Raw genomic sequence first — 22,542 nt, forward strand, 5'->3', positions numbered from 1 at the left:
TAGTACAAAAAGACGGGAAATTCTTCAGGGGATGTCCCACAAGCAGATTATTCCGTGCACCATTTTCTTTTAAAAAGAAAAACAAGATCATACTCTGGATGCATTTATTATCCCATTGGGGAGCAAATAAAAAGCCAAAAACAGACTCTGCTCTAGACTCGCAAAAGTTGATTCAATTAAATTGCTGACAGTAGCTGACAATCACTCTCTGCATCTGATCTGAACTCAGACACATGGCAGCCTATTTCAATGAGCTGAGGTGACAATTCCTCCTCATGCCATGTCAACCGCCTCTGCCTTCCCTCCTCCAAACTCCCCCCCCCCACCCCCCCTTCTCGAGCACAAACACACACACACATACACTCGGCCTCACTCTTTCGGCTGACCCCTTTGAATAAAAGGGCACAGCTGGTGGGGGAACGACACATTTTGAAAGGTGAGGACTACAGAGGAGGCGAGTGCAGAGGAGTGTTTGTCCGGGGGCAAAGGATGCATTGGGCTATCATCGCTAATACAGTATTTCATTCATGCCTGATAAGCTACTATATGGCCGGCATCCATGCTCTTGAAACACAATACTCTGGCAAACACCGCTCCACCTGTTCTTCTGTTTGCACACAACAGAATTCAAAAGCATGTGAATAAGCACACTTACAGTATAACCAGGCTAATGGGTGAAAGCACTTGATGTCCCCGTTTGGATGAAGACACTGTGTTACACAACGTGGTTGTCACTATTGATTATGTGTTGATTTGTTTGGGGAACAATAGTCGCGATGATTGACAGTCAGTGGGAATGATTTTTCAAGACTGAGGTGGGAAGAGAAGATGTGAAGAAAAGTTCTTGGATGTGTGTTATTCATAAATGGAGGCATAAGAAACCCTCATAAACGTTGGCCTAACTGTATACCGGAGTTGAATACTGTATCTTTTATCCTGATTTAGGTCCTTTCATAACTTTTCTGGTAGTAAAATAAATAGTCTATATGAAATAACCACAAGCAATTGATGAATGAAAAGTGCTGAATATTTCCTCACTTAACTAAGAACTTTAGTGCAAAATGAACACGAATGAATTATAGAGAAACAACAGATAAATATGTCCAGATATACACTAACTATGTTTACATGTATGCACAAAAATACAAAGTAGTCAGATTAAGATAATAGTTTGGTTTAAGTGGTAATTCAATAAGCAGAATTGTTTTAATGATAAAGCTGAGTTAATGAATGTAAAAAGTTCTGCTCACTGCCGTTGGAAAACACTCACAATTTATTTTAAACAACATTTGGGTTCACAGTGGAACTTCACACATTATCATTATGTCCTTAGCTGTATGCACAGTTGTATTGTGGGGTAATGAAGCTGAGAGGTTGGAGAAGCTAATGACTGGAAGGCACCAGATGGAATCCAATTTGTTAATTGCATTGAACTGAGTGGGAATGTAATGTGTGACCAAAACCGAAATCTTCAAATGCCATTCCCTCAAACTATTTCACCAGCTGAATTCCTAGCCGTGTGGTAATGAAAGCAACTAAATAAAAGAAACAATATTAGTATAAGTGGATGATTATTGAAATATTCAGAAGCTGAACAAGGGGTCAACTTGCTCTGTTAAGGGCTGTTGAGGCACAAATGCTTGTAATGTCCCAGCGGTGAATCAGCCTGCTGTGGACTCACTTTTCAAAAGCTTTCGACCCTACCTCTACAAATTGACCCGCCTGGTGAGTAACTTGAAGAAGCTTTTTCATTAATTTCAAATACTGTACGTATCCAAGGACAAAACAAGATTGCCTATTAAATTCTGAGAATTTATAAGTCAATAATTCAAGAACGCCAAGGATTTAAATCATTTTAAATAGCTGTTGTCATAACTGTAAGTTTAAGAAGCTTATGCAACACATTTTCAAAATGACCGATATTTAAACAAGAGTCAACTCATCGGACACAAACGCATCCGTTTTCTCGTGATAATGAGCTACCACTACAGAAACAATCTATTACACGAGTTAATTTGTCTCATAAAAGAAAGCATACAGTATTTGGGTAATTCCCTTACCATGGTGATGGAACAAGACAACACAACACTTGGGCTATATTGAAATAGTGATTAAGCATGAATTATCCTTTAGAGACCGCAAGGGTTTCATGTTAGAGAGCAGCTTGTTACACCTGTTCCCCTGCTGCTCGAGTGTGGCTGAGGAAAACAACTCAGGGTGCCATTGCGTTGATGCTAGCGATGTTCTATGGGAAACACGATCGCTAAACAATATGTGTCAGAATGATTCATTTGCATGCTGATGAGCGTAAGTCATCCACTAAGCCAAAGAAGGCTCGGCACTTGTTAATTGCAGCGCAACAAGAAAACGCATTGGAAAACAGACACACACTCGCACACAGATGCACAAGCAAAGACGCACTAAAAACAGCTGCATGCCGTGTCTGGAATGTCCTTTGGACGTGCACAGGAGGGAGCCCGTGGTGTTGATTTCCAGTAGATAGTTGAAATGAACCTGGTAATTGGGACAGTGATCTGGTGTCCCGGGAAGGGGGGTTATGAAAATAACGTACAGGCTTGGAGGCTGAGAGTGGGGCAGTAGCTCCGGGACTGCAGTGAGGGAAGTGAAGCCGGGGTCAGGACTGGGGCAAGAACAAGAGGTGACTGTGAGACACACAGCCAATAATTTGTGCTTCAACTCTGTGACTGGCAGGTGTTCAGGTGGGCCTGTCACAGATTTCTATTAAAGCACTTACGTAAATGACTGTGCCAGTGCTTTTGTGCAGCCGTTTCCCATTAACTACAAAATTGCCGATTTTACACATAACTGCAAAGTATGACCACTTTCCAATTTTTCCATACCAGACATTTTTACATATATGAATATATTTATCCTCTTTCAGGCAGCCACTTTCACACTGGCTGGAAATTATTCATTAGGAACAAACCCCTTGATATGCACCATCTCGTTTTTAAAAGGTGCCTCAACAACAATACAACATGAGCACAATTAGACAAAACATTTAACACAAAACAAAACAAGATATTCAAAAGATACAAATGTGACAAAAACAAACAAACAAAATAAACAGATATCAAGTAATAAGACAAAACAAATTAGGACGTCAAACTGAGAATAGACCATTCATTCATAGATTATAGGAGAGTATTAAAGTCAGTGATCACATTAAGTAATAAAGTTATAAAACATAGGTCTACAGAGATGTTATTACAGAAATATGATCCAATAATAAGAAGACAGGGTGATTTTTAACAAGTGGAAAGATGATTGTGATCGGATATTCACAGGTAGATTATTCCAATCAGAGGGAGTTTAAAACTTCCTGATTGGTGCATTTGTGTTGTTTTTCTCTTCCATATCCAAGATTTAAGTGTTAGCTGCTGAAGATTATTTCAGTCACACGTTATGCTGTCGATTAACCACACACACGAGGAAAATGCTAATGTGGAATGGTTACTCCTGAGTCGCAAGATGTCTGAGCTTGCCACTGACACATGAAAACACTAACTGGGAACCAGTGTTTCTCATGTATGAACATTATTTCAGTCTGACATAATGGGGCATAATTGTTAGTTATTTTGTAAATTCAAGTCTCTAGCCCCCCCCCCCCCCCCCCCCCCCCCCCCCCCCCTCCTCCATCCCCATCTTCCCTTGGGTTCCAACATCTGAAATACAGTTTTGGTCTGCGGGAAAGTCTGAATAAACAGTCCCTGTTCATACTTGGATATCAACACAACAACTGTGCATGCAAAAAAAAAGGGGCAACATGGGATTCAGTTTGACAAAGTACTTCTCAAGCTTCAAATCGTTGTTGGTTTATTTGCATGCTGTAATGGTATGAACTGTGAGCAGTCGCTGTATAAAATAACAAATGTCTTCAGTTTATGGTATGCTTTAGAGCAAACTAAAATATACAGAGCATACGGACAGCAAATATACAGATTTGTAGTTAATAGCAGATGGCAGAAGGTAAAGCTTTGACTCGTGGGGGATGAGGTATTAAAAGACTGAGGGTACGGCTTGGAGTGAAGGGAGATGGGTGATTCTACAAAGCAGCATTTAGACCAATGAGCACTTCATCACTTCAAAATGTAGCATTGATTTCAATGAGACCGTTGTGTTGCAGATTGCCCTGGCCAAAATGGTGTGCAAGGCACGTACCAGGTGTAATGATACTCTACAGTCATGGTAGCACCTCTATTGTGCTGAGCTAAATGTTAACTTATAAGCATGCCAACATGCTTAGAATGACAATATTTACACGCCGCGGTTTAACAGGTTCATTTAGCGTGCTGTGATAATATTTAGAGCAAAACGTAAAGTACAGCCGAGGCTGATGGGAATGTCATGTTTTTGTGTTTAGTCGTGAACCAAAGTATCAGACAAATAAACAATTTGTGATGGCACTAGATAACAGGTTAAAAGGCACAGTGTGTGTAGGACTTGGTGGTATCTAGCCGTGTGTTGGCAGATTGCAACCAACTGAATTCCCCTCGGCTCACTCCTCCCTTTCCAAGACAGCGGTATCATGAGCTGCAGAGTGCAAAACCTCTAAGGCCCTTTAAGAGGGCCTTAGAGGTTCACCTCAGGGGGTCACTTAATACAGTAGGATACATCGTCTTGAAACCATAAATGTCTGTACAAAATTTTAGAGCGATACATCCACTAGATATTTTAGTCTGGACCAAAGTGACGACCCTACTCTTAACTTGATTTATTACCTCAGTAAACATGAGTTTATGGTCTCAATCGCTAGTCTTCTTCAAAACTGCATGAAGTTCATTTAGTAAATGATGGTCCCATTTAGAGGAAAATAGACCGAAAAACAGGGTATGCTTTAGGGCGGGCTACCTTGTGATTGACAGGTCACTACCAGAGCTGTATACGGCGTTTTTACCATGACATCACTCCTCCGCAGTCCAAATACGGTCACTTCCATTCACTAGTTACAAAAAAATCCCAAGATGGCGACGGCCAAAACCCAAGATGGGGAGGCTTTAAAACCGCAGTCCACAGACCAATGGGTGACGTCACAAAGACTACGTCCACTTCTTATTCACTGTCTATGGTATAAACAATGTACGTCTCATCTTCTCACCAGTACCTTTAGCAACATACACACACCAACACAGCCTCTCAGGGTCATTAATCAGAGGGCTATATTGTTTGTCTTGAAGTGGTCTGACACTGACACCAATCACATTTCTGTCTGTGACATTACACTTTTTTTTTGTATCTCTCACTCTCTATTAACACACACACACACACACACACCAAGTACACTTGGGTGAGGAGGTCAAGGCACATATTGTCTGTGCTGTAGATGGATCTACACCTCAACTGGGAGTTCACACTTCACCATGACAGGAAGAATGTGACATGAGATATGCTGTTGATCCATCTTTTCCTGGAACATCCACCAGCTGTAATGAAGGATTCATTCAGGGCTAACCCTGCAGATAAGACATGTAATGTGATTTTTTTTCTTCAGCTGTTATAATGTACACATAAGCCCGAACAAAATCATTATGTCTGGCACTGGCAGGGGAACAGACTTTCATTTCTAAATAGGTTGTTCTCACAGATCAAAGGCAAAGTCTGCAGATGGACACGGTAGCCTGTGAGTAGGGGCTATTGAGTTTCATGAGCAAGGGCACACACAGTTAACTTCTGATTAGAAAGATGGCCCTGCAGAAGAGCCCTGTGATCAAAAGCCTACTTCGAAGATGGCCGGCATCTCAATCATGTAAATTTACGAGACATGCTTGACCATCAAAGGTGTAGTTGAATGGGCTTCTCTCGCTCAAGACACTCCAAGACAAAAGGCGGTCAGGCCAAAAGAGGATAACAATACCAAGCAGATGCAGAGGTGGAGAGAGCACTTTGTTTTAGTGGGATGTAGAGAAGGTGCTGTTTTCTTGAATACAAAAACAAAGCATGAGATGTTCTAGAAGGTGCTTTGAAGAGCTTTTCAAAACGGCACACTACTATTCTGGGAAATACTAAATGTATTAGATATATTCACGGATATGCGTGATGTGGCATGTATTGCTATAGAGACGTGTGTGTGTTGTGTGTGTGTGTGTGTGTGTGTGTGTGTGTGTGTGTGTGTGTGTGTGTGTGTGTGTGTGTGTGGACATACAAAATCGTCAGCGTGAGACATCAAGATTTTTTGCCGTCTTTCTTTTAAACAATTACGTAAAATCATTGAATTCCTGGAAAATTCAAATAGTTCAACACAAAAGTAGCACAGCTGCTGAATCCATAATAAATGAGTACTTTGTGTCATGATCTCATTCATCAAACAGCAATATTTTTTTTTAACATCTCATCAGTGTAAAGTATTGAATATCTGTTTGGGAAAACCTACTCCTCCCACTGCCAAGAGCTCAAGCTTCCCGTGCCTCACGTGTTCTGCATGAATATTAATGCTCTGTCATATTTGATATCCTATGGTTGTTAGCTTTAACATACGGGAAGAAGCCCAACCAGCTGTGCAATTCCAGCTGTCGCCCGAACCGCACATCTAACATCTGGAGTGTACCTCTTAAAAAAATCTTTACAGTTTTGACAACACATAAGCTGGCATGTATTTTTCACAGGACACTGCTTTGGTTCAATTTAAGTCTCTTTGTGTCTGAAGGCGTTAATATATGCTCTCGAGATGTGATTGTTAAGAGCTTGAGACATAACACCAGGAGGCTTTCACATGCATCAGCCACAAGATGGCAACATCTACATTTTTTTCATGTTGACAATGTTGGCCGTGTGTTTGCACACATTCAAATGTTCTCTCATGAGTGCATATGCTCTCTGTTTCTACCTGACCCCTCACAGGTATAATACACTTTTTCTCTCCCCCTCTTTCTGTTTTAATAAAACATTGTGCACAGAGGCACACTGTATACGACAGGACAAACAGCAGGGTAAAAATATCCCATCGGGGCACGGTGCTTTGATGCCAGAAGCCACGTAAAAATGTTTTTATTACACTGAAGTGTCCTTTCAGTGAAAGTATTTGAGAACTTGGATGCCACTGAGTGTTAGCAGTACGGCAGCAGTGAGTCATCTGATCCCTACAGTCTATAAAGCCTGGTTACTTCAAACTTGCCTCATTACATCTTCAGAGCTAGACATTTCTGTCTGAGGCGTCTAATGTTTGAATCACATGTTTTTCTCTATTGAAATAAACTTCTGTGTTAGTAACAGCCACTATGCTCACATACTTACCACACGTGTTTATCAAAGAGAGGGATTGTTACAATCAGGGACACCACGAAGATGTCTATGGCCCAATCCAAATGTCCACCCAAAGGCTTAAGCCCTGACGTCACCTGGTGAATGGTGTGTGAGAGGCAGTGAGGGCATGAAATGGTTTGAATACTTGTGGGACAGCACTTTGCGGCAACATAACCTGTACCATGACAACATCATAACATGCTCTGTACAATTGTGGGTTTTTAATTTGTGTTTTTTGATGCCTGATTTCAACGTCTTCCATGTGCCTGCCTTATGAGACGAGAGTTAATTGTCAAATAATCTATTTACTTGTTTTTGTCAAGACAGCTTCAGTAAGCACAATTATAAGAAATGGTTGATGAATAAACCAGGTGTGTAATATAGCCTCTGCTTGCTTTCCAATGATTTCAAGTGTTGTATATGTCCTATCTTAAATTCTTGATGTTAATGTTTCTGTGTAAATGTAATATGTGCCATCCTCTTTCTTCACCTTTGTTTTTTCTACGCTTTCTACGTTCCCCCTCGTAACCCGGTGTTTAACGTCACAATACTATGAATTGTGGGTAACTCTCGCAGGCAAAGGCTGCACAAATGCGGACTGAGGGCTCAAGATGTCTGCGAGAGAGCCCTCAAGCACCTGGCGATTTGACAGTGGGACAACTCTGAGTCTGTGAGTGTGGAGATTGGGATTGGGCCCTTGATATGGCAACCAACACAGAGAATGAGAAGAAAAGACAAAATAATCTAAGAGACATATATATATATATATATATATTATTGTCTAAATGAAATAAGTCTCCAGCTAAGAGCACACTGTACGACAAACACAAAAGTCCACTCAAAATAATGACTTTTACCCTGTAGTTTCTGTGTGACTAGCTGTTTGCAATATATAGCACAGACGGGTTGTGACTTGATGTGGTTGTGAGGGATCTCTACTGTCAGCTGAACATTCACACTGTTCTTTCATTTGATTTGGGCAAAAATAGAGCTTGAGAAAGAGGAGCATGCATCAGTAATTGTATTTGCCCTCATTTTTGCTTCATGCAAAGGGCCTTGAAGGTAAAATCTTCTTTAGATATGCATGCTGTTTATACAGTTTTAGCAAGGAAAACAATTACATAGCGAATCATTTGTAAATGTTTGCAACTCAAAGTGTATCACAACGTATTTTCAGTTGCAGAATATATACTGTATATATATATATATATATATATATATATATATTTCTTTTAAATGTATTTCAATGAATCCCTCTGTCTGATCAGGTCAGACGAAACATATTTTATGTGATTCAGAGATAGATAAAATGTGACTGGAATAGCTACAGTAAATCAGACCTGAAGTTGTGTAATGTGTGGTTTGGGCTTTAATTTCCAAACACTTAGCAAGTTATCATGCCTCTCAGGACAAGTGAGTGGTGTAAAAAATAGAGACAGACAAGAGCTGGAGGCTGATGACAGCAAATTAAAAAGGATAAATGCACGTTAGGTACAAGAGGGAGGATATTAAAGAAAGGTTGCATCGTGAAAACTAGAAGGGAAGAGGGTGACAGAGAAGCAGACAGAAACAGCGGGAGAACAGAAGATTTAAATTGGAAGAGGCATTGTTATTAGGAACAATCTTACCCTTGCAGTGCTTTCTCTCCAAACCAGTCTCCTTTTCCGAGGCTGCGCAGGTAGACAGGCTCTCCATTGGGCAAGTCTTCCCTGGTCACATTAACCTGGCGAAAGGAGGCAAATGCAGGCGGAGGAGAGTTAAACAGAAGAGTAGTGTGACAGGAAGGACGATGTGAAAAGTGATGTGAGAAGGGTTGATGTATAACAGTATGTAGATGTGTGGTAAGTAAAGGAGAGGACATTTCATTTACACATTGCTCCAAATGAAAGTGATAGTATATGACTTCTCAATATGGTAGGTTAATCACACTATTACAAACAGGGGAGGGGCACTGGTGTGACGGATATCTCTGTTCATGGGTGGTTTGTTACAAATAGGTGACGGCCATCTCTGTGAGCATCTGGAAGACGCCGCTGACCACTTCATTAGCCAGATGACATGTGAGTGATGGCACTGTGCCGTGCCGGTTGTCTTTACAAATCAAAGTGATGTTACGTAGATTTTTAGAGGAAGTGAATGGAGTCGGTCGTTTCGCCGAATGAAGGCTCTTGTCTTCATCCATTAGTCAGTTCTGCACAGGTGTAGCAGCGTATCCAGCACCAGCACACTGTCACAACACCTGAGTAACAGCGTTAATATTCATGATCTAATATAATCGTGTGGGGGCAGGGGAGAAAAAAGAAGCAAAAGATGGTAAAAGGTTCAGTCCGAACGGCAGGTTTTGTGTGTGTTGTGAGATGCCAAAATTTGGAGGCATGCTCTCTAGTGTCTGTGGTCTGGCTGGAGACAGTTGTGTGGTGAGTGATGTGGAAATAGCCAAGCGTAAAGCATTGATAAAATCAGGAGCGTGTCCACTCATGTCTGCGTCAATGTGTGTGTTTTCTTTTTTTGTTGTGCCGACCTTGTGAAATGGGATCTGTTTGGGGTCAAATGGGAGTAAAAAAAGACAGGAAACATAATGTATCTTCATCCTTTACAATGACAGGTACATCCTGGAAATGTCAACTGTTGGAAAATACTACATAGTAACATAAGTCTCACTCGCTGGGATTTGTGAGGGAATTGGATACATATATATAAAAGTAAGACGTGTTCAAATCTTAGCATATGTGGATTTAAGAGACTTATGATGTTGTTAACAAATGCACATAATGATGAGGAGGAGGAAGGATAGTGGAGGAGAAACATGAACAGTGGAAGGAGCCTCAGAAGGAGGATAAACAAGATGAGGACGTAGAGCAAAGAGAAAACAAAGGAGAAAGAGTAGCTGCATCAAAACATGTCAACAATACAAGCACATGAAAACCCACCAACGGTGTTGATGCCGGATGAGTCAGTGTGTCATCTGTGCTCAGTGTAAAAGCCAGTGTTGATGACAGAAAGGTGAAATGAAAGTGACTCCATCCTCCTTTCTAGATGCTCCAAGAGCATCTGCAGGAGATGATGACAGAGGCGGCCTCTCTCCCTTATCTCCAGGATGATTGGTGACGGCCGACTTTCACCCAAAAATACGTTGCTCCAAAAGAGAGGTGTCTGTTGCCATGTGTGCAACAAGTTCCCCCGTTGCGATGTCATGAAGATTATTTTGGTGGTAGGCTAGAAAGACAGTTCTCACCTTTCCCTTACTGATGATGAAGAAGGTGTCTCCTCTGGCCCCTTGTCTGATGATGAACTCTCCATCTCCATAATGTGTCTGTCAGAAGAGAAGACCAGAGAAGAGACGTGTTATTCAGGCACACTATCATTATTTTGTCTCCTTTCTCACATTGGGAGTGAGACTTCTCACTCCACGGACCAAAATGTACCCTTCAGAGGAAGTGAGGCTGAATTGGGTGCAGTGAGCGATATAACAATGAGATGCTTTTCCTTGCAGAGACTTGCCGGCTGTCCAGGTGGGTTCTCTGCTTTCCACCCACTGCTTGCTTGGACATGCACCGTGACCTTGAATGAGCATCTATAGAAAACGAGTAAATAAAATGAAGCTAGCATAAGTTCATGCAGGACATGGAGGTTATTCGCCCCAGCTGTAACCAGCTGACAGCCAGCCGATTGAATCATAGCTTCCAATCGGCCACGCACCAATCACAGCCCGCTCTCACTTCAAGGAGGTTTATTTAAATATGGCTTCCTCCTCACTGATTCATTCTACATCGACGCTGTTACAGACCGCACTGCTGGCGCAGCTTCGCCTCCTCCACCCGAGCCTCCACCCTCTTTTTTTTTTTTAGTTCATCTTCTGGCAAATGGTTGAAATGTATTTAAAAAAATGTGCTTCTGGCTCAGTCCTGTAAACCCGGGGGGGTTATTGCTCGGTGCTCCCCGTTTTAGCTCAGTAGCTGCTGGCTAATCCGGGGAGCATTCAAAGAGCGGAGCCATTATCGCCAAGTTTAACTGTATTCCATTTGTTGTTGCAATACATGGTTAAAATCTATAACGAGAGTGTTCCTGACTGAAATGAATAGTGCATCAAATCTGAAGGCAAATCACACCTCCTTCCCAAGAGCAAAACTGATATATCCATCCATCAATCCATTTTCTACACCAAGTATTCCTGTTGATGGTGCCGGAGCGTATCCCAGCATTCGTTGGTTGAGCAAAGAAAAACATTTTCACAAAGACGTTCCCTCCTTGCGTTGAAAATAACCTTCAGTGCCAGATAAGAAATGCATTTGCTTGCCTGATGCGTGAGATGTGACAGAACTTCATATGATGTGAAAAACCTTTCATGCCATGGAGAAAACTGGATACAGAGGTATAACATGATTTATAGAACCAAGGCACAAGAAGCTAAAGGAGCCACTAAAACCCTTATAGGGGACCGAAGGTTAACAAGCATCAGTTTTTGATTTTCATAATGCACGTTCCGGTGGAATTTTGACGTTCCCAGCAAACTGTATACACAATATGCTGCACTAAGTCTAGACTGAAGACAGAGCTCACTATTTCCTGTTCGATCATAAGCAGACTTCACACTGTAGTTGACATTTGCCAGGTTTCTATTCTCCCACTATTTCACCTACGGTACCTCACATCTTACTTCACACAAAGCAGTGAGTGTCATTTCCGCTGTGCGTCACTCAAGAGTCGAGCTTCTTGTTGATAGTAGGTTGCAGTTATGATGTTTAGTTCAGGTTTATCTATTTATATCATGTGGCCCCTTTTCTCAAGCATGTCCCCAAGGAGAAGAAAGCTGGAGTTAAAAAAAGAACTGCTCTATCTAATCAAAAATCAATCACAGACCAAAATGATTTATTATAGTAGAGGACAAGACATAGGTCAGCATGATGGATTTAGCCATATGTGCACCACCAAGCTATAGCACCTCTGCTTGTAGAGGGAAAAACGCAGACTCTTACTAAAAAATAGAAGAAACATTGGACGTGCATAGGCCAAGTCAAATGCGTGCACCCCTGCTTGATTGTTTATGGTGTGACAGCGATCAACAGTCTATAAAGCTGATAAATACGAATTCAATCAACTACCCGACACTAAAACAGTATCTCCCCCTCGGTCAACAGTGCAAACACATTAATCAGAGTACATTTAATAGGCATTTCTAGAATGCCATGCAAAACAGCTCATTTTCACTGGGTTAACATGGTGTGTCATCCCTGTACCAAGCCAAAAATGATAATCTCATTAATTTTATTTGCCGGCAGTGGAGGATTTGATTACGGAAATGTAAAGGTTGTCAGACAAGGCTGTGGGTCACTAGCCATATATCGCCACACAGGCTTGTTTTATGTAGACAGAGATCTTGAAAATCCAAAATCTGTGAAACCGCTTTATGTTTGCTTGCATTACCCAAAGTTCCTTTTAGCTGCGTTTCTCCCATTTTACATTTTAAAATTCAGCCGTTCACACTGTTTTGATGTGGGTGGCATAGCTTGCAGCCTCCCCCCAACGATGTGCTTTCCCACAACCTCTTTCTTTTCCTTCATGGAGTTGTCCTTCGCTATAGAGGTTGTTGTGCGAAAGCTCATAGATTTCCTTTTCTTGCTCCTCCTGGCCATCCACATCCCTGCTGCTTCATCCTGCTGAGCTGAACTGATTCTCTTCAGTCTCTTGCTCTGCTGACCCTTTTAACCGATAGGTCTTTGAATTATCGCCAATTTTACCTTTAACCACTTAAGAGCGAAGTTCTACACTGTGGTGGTCTTTGCTGTTGTACATCGTACATTAAATGGTACGAATAATGGACTTATTATTCACCATGGCATAAATAACACATAATGGTATTGGCCAAGGTCCAAGTCACAACACTGTGCTATGACACTGACAATTACAGCAGTGTAAGTCAAACCATAGCAGTATGTTCACATGCAGTAGATTTTGCAGTGGTGCATTATTGATTAGTGTACAATTGATACAGTGGTTAAATGACTTTATGTATGTTCATCAAGTTGCTGTAAACAGGTAAACTATTTACACTATTACCTCGTTTCATTATTTGTATATAAACCCACCTGATGGCAGCAAAAAAATAGTAGTTCCAGTGATACTGAGTAATTCAGTAATTCTGTATCAATGCATGACATAGCTAACAAATCCTCAGATCCTGCTTTTTATTTATCATTTTTCTACAATCTAAAAAATTGTGTTTTAATTGCACTTGACTCAAGAGGCCCATATGAGTGGATAGTCTCCCACGCAATGTCAAGTGTCACCGAGTGTGTGAAAACAACACCATGTCCAAAGCCGTAGACAATGAAAGCTCTTGCCACACATTTGAAGCTATTGGGCTGATTACCTGTTGCCTCCTTGGAATTTGATAGGCTATATGCCAAGTAGCCTACTGTTGTCATCACTGGCAGTGGCACGTGGTAGTTAGAAGTTAGAATTTATTTCAAAGAAGGTATTTACTGCGATCGCCATAAACTATGTGGATAATCTTCTAAAGCACAAATATGAAAGTCTGCATTTTAAAGAAAAACCTGAGAATAAACACCTCCGTGCCCACCAGCCGCGTGTTATTGTTATAAACTATACGTCTGGTAAAAATAATCAGATTTAATGTGGAGTGGTTCTCCGATGGCTAACTGCTAGCTTGTCAGAGAGGACGTTTCCCGTGTGTTATTCAGAGAGGATGGTACCTTGTTCAACAACAGACTTTCAGGATCTCAAGCATTTTTTGAGAGCATTACCAAACTTGAAAGCAGCGGGACAACGTAGTGAAACTTGGCTTGCTCGGCAGAGCAAACATAGCTAACATAGCTAACATAGCTAACATAGCTAACAGCTACACAAACTGACAGCACATACAAACGGGTGACTGAGCAGTATAACAGCCCAGTAAGACTCTCACCTTTGTTAAACTGTGTGGGAAATATGAAATAGTGCATTATGTGAAATTGTGTCATTTTCTGGCTTTGCATCTGTTTAAAGTTGTTGTCGCCACTGTTCCACTACGATGATTTGATGATTTTATGATTTGATGATTTAAGACGATATGATAACATCATGAATTGAATGTGATGCTACCTTTTCTATAGTTTCAGGGTTTGGGAACTAATTGCAGGTTTAAAATGTGTCTGAGTAACGGTAGCCACCATTTTGCAGGGATGTTTGCGAATATTTATGTTCATATCGAAGAACTAAATTATACCTCTAATTTTTAGACTACACAACTAGAAACTCCAAAAAAACAGCGTTAACATTACATAGCCAAGTATCCTCTGGATGAGTCTATAATTAAAAAATGTCCTTTATCTTTTCTTAAAAGCAAAAGGATCTGGAACAGACTCCTCTTACATGATTGATTGCACATACACAAACATCAACATTGAATAACATAAAAAGGTAGGCGACGGCCATATTTTAATGCAATTCAACATATTGAAAGCCTCAACGTGAGCAGCACACATCAAAAGTATAAATGAGAATGTGTTTGCATAACTAAATTATGCTGGCAAAAACATCAAACGAACATGCACATCGGTGGAAAATGTGATATTGAGAAACATCTCAAAACACACATTGAAATCAGCATGAAAAAAACAGAGGACATACTGATTATTTGGCATATCTTAGACATATTTCAACTGCTGTCCATTTGCAAAACATGCTGAAGAGTTTCAGGTCTTTGAATGTGTTTTTCTGAAGTCTTTCTTTGAGAATTGGTTTACATTCCATTATAAAATACATCGTTCACTTTGTGACTATTAAGTGGTTAAAGTAGGTTACCATGGTGACATTTAATGGATGTCTTATAATATCAAATAAAATGGATTACGATGTGCCTCAGCTTGCTTAGATTGTTTGCCCCCCTCCGCCCCCATTGAAACCTGAAATAGAAATACTGACTTCTTGTACAGGTTCATGAAATTAACTGTCAGTTAGTAGGTGGACTATTTGGTTTAACATCAGCACACTGAGCACATACTGAAAGAGAAACAATTACTCTGAAATCCCAACTATGCACACTTTGTTTCTTTAATTCCCCTTAAAAATCTGCACCTGTCTTCAACCAGAGCTCACTATCTGCATTATGTCCTCCTTCCCCTTCTGGCTCACCGCTCTCTCTGCAATAAAGGAAAGGGCATGTATGGAAATCTATTAAGATGTGTGGAGTATAGGCTTGTGACATCTGCGTTGTGCTGCAGGTGTCACAGGCTTTTGGAAGGCACTTACCTCCTCAAGGACATCGGCAAGCTTGCTCAGAATATCTTCCTGCAGGTCGTGGAATGTGGGAACGCTGCAGGAGAAAGAAAATAAAGTGCTTTTAGATCGAAAAGGTTCCTACATATTTCATATATTACTGATTAAGACTTTTGTTCTTGTAGAAAGCAGCGTGGATGGCAGCTTAGTATAGGTATTGGCTTTGAAAGTGTTGACGAGAATCAAAGCAGACCCTTGATCTGTAGAGAATAACAACAAGCAACAGGAACACATCAAAATCAATAGTATGCTATGGCAGTTGGTCTGTATATTGTATTACAGATGGTGCATATAAATATTTCAGCATAAGCTAGGCAACGTGTCTAGTTACTCAGCAGGGAATCAGATCGTAGGTTGAATAGTATGAGGCCCTAATGTTTGTTCTGTTGGCTTCCCGGCAGCCTAAATGAACCCTATCTGCCTGTTATCAAGCCTACTAAATAAAACTGGCCCAGTGTTTATCAAGGAGGAAAATAACCCCTGTTGGTGAACAAAGGGCATATCTCCCTATATCATCTATCTCTCTGTGTGTTCCTCCATCTCCCTCTTCCCCCTCATTTTCCATGCTTTATGACAGTAATCTGAACCATCTTGCTTTGGCCCCCAAACCGGGCCCAAGCCGCTGTGTTCATCCTCGGGTTGTTGCTTCTAGTTAATCAGCTGACCCTACTTCACATGAAACATATGGAGTTTCAATCCCTTGAGCTGCGAAGCAGTTGACACAAACAAAAAGCCTCTGTTGTAGTAAAATTCCAATCCAACAACTTAATTGTCTTGCAGGAAATTAATTAACTATACGAGGCCAGTGGGGAAAGTGCCGCTTCGCTAGTGTGGTGTTTTTCGTCGTTTGAAACATTCTAACATCACTACACTCATGGCACTGTGCCACTGTGAGTGAAGCATAGGACAACATTAAACAATTTCTCTGGCAATCCTGGAAACGCAGAGAGAAACCAGCACTTATTTGGGGTCTGATTAACGCTTTCCCATGCTCATTTCCTGCACTTTTTCACATATTGTTTAGCGGAGCTGTCTGCTTTTATTACATGCCCTATAGCTAGACTTTTACCTAAAGTGGAAGGGGACCGAGGGTAGACTAATAGTCCACCAACCTTTTAAAAATATAAATTCACAGCAATATGCAATTTTGTGATGTTTGTCAGTTCATCACACACTACCCCCGCAGTTGCTCTTCTTGGAGCAATGTGCCTGAGCGATTTCTAATACATGCTAGAAAGAGGTTATGAAAAAGGTCTTCACAAGCATACGCACTTCCCGTATGTATTATCATGTGGGATTTCCCCGTCAGTCTTTCATCTGTGTACCTCCTCCACAACTTGTGAGAGCAAATAAATATATAGTTGGACAATTTACCAGTGGGTAGAAGACTTAGGGACCAGCGTGTTTGTTCTTACGCATGAATTAACGACAGCTCTTTTATTAGATTTGCTTCTCGGAAGCAGCACACGTAATTATTTACATTACAATAACAAATGATGCGATAAATATCTGATTGCCCGCCTCCCAGCGACCCCTTTATAAACCAAACACACAAAGAGTGAGCCCAAACCAAGTAATCTCTATTAAATATTTACTTATCTGTTGGACTGTTACATAAGAGCCGCTGAGAGGCCATAGCTGCCACACAGTCCATGCTCATATACTCAGTGAAGAGATAGCAAGTGGCTGTCTTTAGTCAAAGCCATCACGAAAATTGCTTCAGTCTTAGGACATGAAAGTAAGATTAGTAGATTTATTTTGGATGGTGGTGGTTGGAAAACATATTTTTGGTATTAAATGTCTCCTTTGGTGGTGAAAGGGTACTGAGGAATACAGCAAAGTGGCTTTATTGTGACTGACCTACAAATGTCACAGACTGTTACACTATCCAGGGAGACTGTTCTCGCCAGAAACAACGAAAGCATTTGTCATTATGGTCAAACACTTGAAGCAACTTGTGTTTATGTTTCCCAAACCAGCAATATCTTACAGTCCACTCTCAGAAGCAAAGGCGGAATTAGTGTGACATTTCTTTATTTCTGCTGCAAAGGCAAATGAGTTAAAATTGAGTTTACCCTCACATCTAAGGGAAGAGGTGAAAGTGAATGGCTGGGTGTACAAAGGGTTTGACTTTGACTATCAGTCTACTACGAACAGTAAACAATGGTATCTTTTAACCATGTCTGTGATCTTTCCCTATCATTAGTTTCATTTCCAAAACATAACTATACCTTTACCTTAAAGGCTGCACATCAGAAAACCAGCATAGGTTGTCAAAGGAGTTGTCTTGGAAGGTACTGACGTACGACCGATTTTGTAGCTTAGGTATGAGGATGTGTTGGAAATATGCCTGCCTTGAAACATCTCAGTAGTGTCAGAGTCTGATCATGATCACAGTTATTCACGAAGCCTCGTTCAGTAGAAATGATCCTCGGCAGAGTGTGTGCTTTTATCACCGGCAACTTTAAACATAAACATATGAGAGGAAGAGAGAAGACAATAGAGCAGCGTCTAATATCGGCCCTGAAAACAAAGTCGTGAGAAAATGTTGTGGCATTTGAAATATAGGGAAGATGTGATATAATATTCATAATTGGCTTGATGAAGACCAAAGTGGACGAAAGAAAAACAGGAAAGTTGAACAGAGACCCGGGGACAAGAGAGATTTATACTAGAATTGAATCTCTCATGCATCCGGATCACTGCTCTCCCTCTGTCTTTTGATGAGTCTTTGCTTTTATCCTACCCTCCATGCAGGCCTTTTAAGTGATAATGGGCTTCTAAGGTGGTTAGGCTGCAAAGCTCTCCGATTGAGATAGGGATATTAAAGACAGATGATACAGTTACGAGGTATTTTTTCAGTTGGATGAATGACACCTTCAGTGACACACCAGCAATTCATTTAGAGTTGTTAGTAAAAATGAATAAGGAATCCTCAGGGAAACTGCTCACACGTATTCTCCTTCATCCATTTAGTTAATTCATTCATTGCATTTCAAATCAAAGTCCTATTCAGGGCCATTTGTCTGTCGTTGTGGGACAATCAGGGTTTCTCACCTTTTCAGAAACTCCATATACTCTTGGTGCTTGATGAGACCCGTCCTCATCATGATCGTCTGAAAACATTGTCGGTCGATGGCCCACAGCTTCACATTTGTTAGAGCTGGAAAGAGGGATAAACAAGATAAGCAATGTCCAGAAAGACAGTTTTTACCCTCAGGCATTCAGATTAATTAAACAGCACATTTTACGCATTATTAATTTGCTGCAACAGCTTTATGCTTTGTGCATGCACATTATGGATATAGTGAATATCCAATGCACTTTAAAGCATTTGATATTGAACTGGAGATGTGAGAATAATCATAGTTGTGTCATTGCATGTAGCATGTGTGAGTGAATTCAAACTAAAACCCTATACTGAAATCAACGCTCAGAGAGAAGGTGGGAGAATCCTTTATGTTTGGGTATGTTTTTTGTCGGCAATAAGTTGCATCCAAATGTTTTCTTTAGCTGCTGATCAGGCCTGCAAAGCAAACAGGAGGAATTCTGGACACTCAGTCTTATTCAGCAGTTGGGAGTTAATTGGTATTATTGAAATACTTTGCATGGGTGACTTGCTCCAAGTCACACTGCAGCGTTGTAATTGGTTTAAGGTCAGGTGTCTGACTTGATTAGGCTCAAGTGTTTTTTATTAGTTCAACCCCTTGAGTTACTGATTGCTATTTGTATTAACGACAATTGTAAAACTATGTGATGAAAGTTATGTTAAGTTTCAAATGACAAACAGCCACCCCTGATATTTGTCTGTACAATTTCTTGAAAACAATTTTGAATTAAATGTTCCACCAATGATTGCAATCTGCGTTGGCCCCGAGGCACCAACCCCATAACCATAACACTCGCTGTACATTCAGTAGATGGAGGTTAAAGAGTGTTTTTCTTTGTTTCAATATCGCACTGTGTCTTGTTTTTCCACAGAGCATTGTTCCGTGAAGCAACCAGGTAATGTGAGACAAACATTTGTCTTTTGAGAGCAATAGTTGTCTCTGCATGGCAAAACTCATGTTTTGGCGATTTTCTTATTGTGGGATTTAGTCGGTGCAAGAGATACCCAGAAAGCATCGCTGTTACGCCACATCTTTTTGACACCTCTTTGAATAATAAAGTTGTCTTGCAGCAATCCTTACAGAATGCCCAGTCCCTGATCAGAAATGGTGCTGAATCTCTTGCATTTCTTTCCATTCCTCTGCTGAGCTGGTGATTGATGGGGGCGGGGGTCTTTCAGAATTCCCTTTCTTTCAATTTTCAGTGTTTGATGAGCCTCAGCAGCTATGAGGTCCTCTGTAGTCACTTTTAATCAGAATATGTTTCACCTCGACAGATCTCTGTTGTGAAGAGCCGGCCCTGTTGGAACCAGGCCATGCAGATTTTCATCAGAACAGTGGACTTCTAAACCACACCTGCATGTCATTATATTTCCACAATCAGCTCCATTTCCCAGAAGAAATTGGCTTGTTGGGGCAGAAACCTTACAACAAAACATGTCAAAACCCCATATTTCAACTGTAAAGTAACTTCCAGAATTAGTGCTTCACTTTGTTAATAGCATTTCATGGTAATCATTTCAAAATTTGGAGTATCTCCCCCGGTCATTATCTTTTGCAAGATATGCTCTCATTTCGACTTCACGGCTTCAATTGTGCAGTTATTCAGTAGACTGGAAATCTCCAGTCTGACCCCAAAAACTGGAGATCCCCAAGGAGCCTTGTGGCCACAGGGACATGTAGTAATATTAGATGAAAATGTATCAGATAAGAGTCAGACTGCTTGGTATTTTGTTTTGAGTGTCTGTTGCAGAAGCTGATCGTTGTATCTCATCCTCCCAGTCCGACACGTATCTAACATTAGTTTTTAAGATAAAATCCAGTTTTGTCAATATCAATGTGGTGTGTATTGATCATAGGAGAATAATTTAACCTTCACTTTCCTGTGTTCTGTCTTTTTGTCTTATCTGTGTGTTTGGTATCTTGTGCGAAAATGACCAAGCCAGACAGCAACGACAAATCAGGAAAGCAGGTAAAATCAATGGCATCGACCAAGAAACAGCCACGAGCCTGTAAACCAAACTTATCCGACAAAAATCTTTTCTTTTAGAGGATAGTATACCCCATTCATTTCAATTTTCAACCTGACGCAGGGAAAGACTTCGTCACAAAATCAAAACAGGTGGATACAAGACCTCTTTTCCCTCAAGTCATCAGCCAGAGTAACATATAGCTGAATCAACAGGTCTCTTTTTAAGTCACGTTTGATTTTAAAGTGGATCGACTGTTTTTTAAAATTTCATTTCACCTTATTGTTTATTCTTGCTTATAAGTCTTATTGTTTATTATTGTTTATAAGTCTCGGCATTATCAAATGTGTTTCATTATTATGAGTATATTGTGGTCTTATTGTTTTTACTGTGGACTTTATGGTGTCCTCGTGTCTGAAGCACTGGACCAAACTAATTTCCCGGTGTTGGATGACAAAGCTGATCTGAATCTGTCAAGGGCCTGCAGTTTAATGGGCATTCCTTAATAGTGTATATTTGATACTGCTACACTTAATAAATGTGATGCCCACTCGCTCTCACACACACACACACACACACACACAGTAAACCAGCGTATGTTTCTATTCTCGTGAGTATAGAGGTCTACCTTCAGAGAGTGAGGATATTTTGGGATTCTTGCCAGTTGTCATGTCTTCATGGGAATATTTTTTTTTCAGGGTGTATTTTAGGTAAGAATAATAGCTAATGTAACTGACCAGTTTAGGGTTAATGCTCGAGTTAGAATTGGCTGTGATAACCTGGAAAATACTAGTAATTTAAATATGGCTGCATGAACACACATACAAAAATACAGACGCGTGCTGACGCACAAACTCTTATACTCCAGGTATTTATGTACAAACACACATACACAAACACACACACAGTGAGTGAACACACTCTCACAGACACCACCATTTTTCCTCTGCTGACCAAGAGTTTTGCTGCAGTTTAAAATAGGGCCAAACCACAGGAGAAATGCCCTCATTAAACAGCCTGACACGGTTTTTGGTCAAAGACACTTTCTCGGAGTGGGAACCCCAAAACACACAAAATGTATTCAGACACAGATGTGTGTCGACACAGACATGCAGACATCCTTTACGAGCACACACATGTACATAGGGCTGTGCAATATATTTATATTATATCAATGTCGTGATAAGAGAGGTCTCTTCTTCAATTTCGGATACCATAATATGGCAGTGTTGTCTTTTCCTGGTTTTAAAAGGCTGCATTACAGTAAAGTAAAATATCAGACTGCTCTAGCTGTTATATTATTTGCCTTAAGCTCATTATATCCTCATTACTGGAGATTATTTATCAAAAATCTCATTGTGTAAATATTTAGTAAAAGCACTAATGGACAAAGCACAATATCGTTGCAATATTGAAAGAGGTATTTGATCAAAAATATAGCGATATTTGATTATCTCCACATCGCTCGACCCTACAAACACACAAAGATTCTCCCCAAGATTCCCGTATAGTATGTCATACATACTGTATAAGCACATGTGCTGCTGTGTGCACATACACATAAACACACCCGCAAATGAACAGTAAGCAACTATAGATACTCCCTATCTGGATATCATTTTGTCTTTTTTAATCAAAAAGGTTATTTCTGCAGGGGGGATGTGGACGAATGATTCCAAGGTAGACTGAGGGCCCAGTCAACCTGGCATATGGAGAGCGGTCTTGGGTGAAATTATTAAGAGTAGCCGTCTAATTTGACCCCGAAGCAACAAGAGTGGGAGGTTAGACATCACTATGCAGTGTGCAAAGAAGTGTTTTAGCGTGTGGGAGTGTTGGGCACTGGGAAATAAGATATGTAGGGAGCCTGCAGTGCACCACAGTAGGTAAACGTATTATTCGGAGGCTTGAATAAATTGCGGTGAGACTCA

At 40.7% G+C, this 22,542-nt stretch overlaps 1 protein-coding gene across 3 annotated transcripts in view; it reads right to left on the reverse strand.

Moving 5' to 3' along the window:
• The window catches only part of LOC306703192 (cGMP-dependent protein kinase 1), a gene marked incomplete at its 5' end in the record, with an annotated part of 81,900 nt that overhangs the window by 12,206 nt on the left and 47,152 nt on the right, over positions 1 to 22,542 (reverse strand). For all 3 annotated transcript variants that reach the window (XM_079169067.1, XM_079169065.1, XM_079169066.1), the window contains 4 exons: positions 8,889 to 8,983; positions 10,496 to 10,573; positions 15,511 to 15,574; positions 18,595 to 18,700. In XM_079169067.1, the coding sequence (XP_079025193.1) occupies positions 8,889 to 8,983; positions 10,496 to 10,573; positions 15,511 to 15,574; positions 18,595 to 18,700 (343 nt within the window). The remainder of the gene's footprint in view (positions 1 to 8,888; positions 8,984 to 10,495; positions 10,574 to 15,510; positions 15,575 to 18,594; positions 18,701 to 22,542) is intronic.

Source organism: Pholis gunnellus, assembly GCF_910591455.1.
Source record: "Pholis gunnellus genome assembly, chromosome: 11".
NCBI lineage: Eukaryota > Metazoa > Chordata > Actinopteri > Perciformes > Pholidae > Pholis > Pholis gunnellus.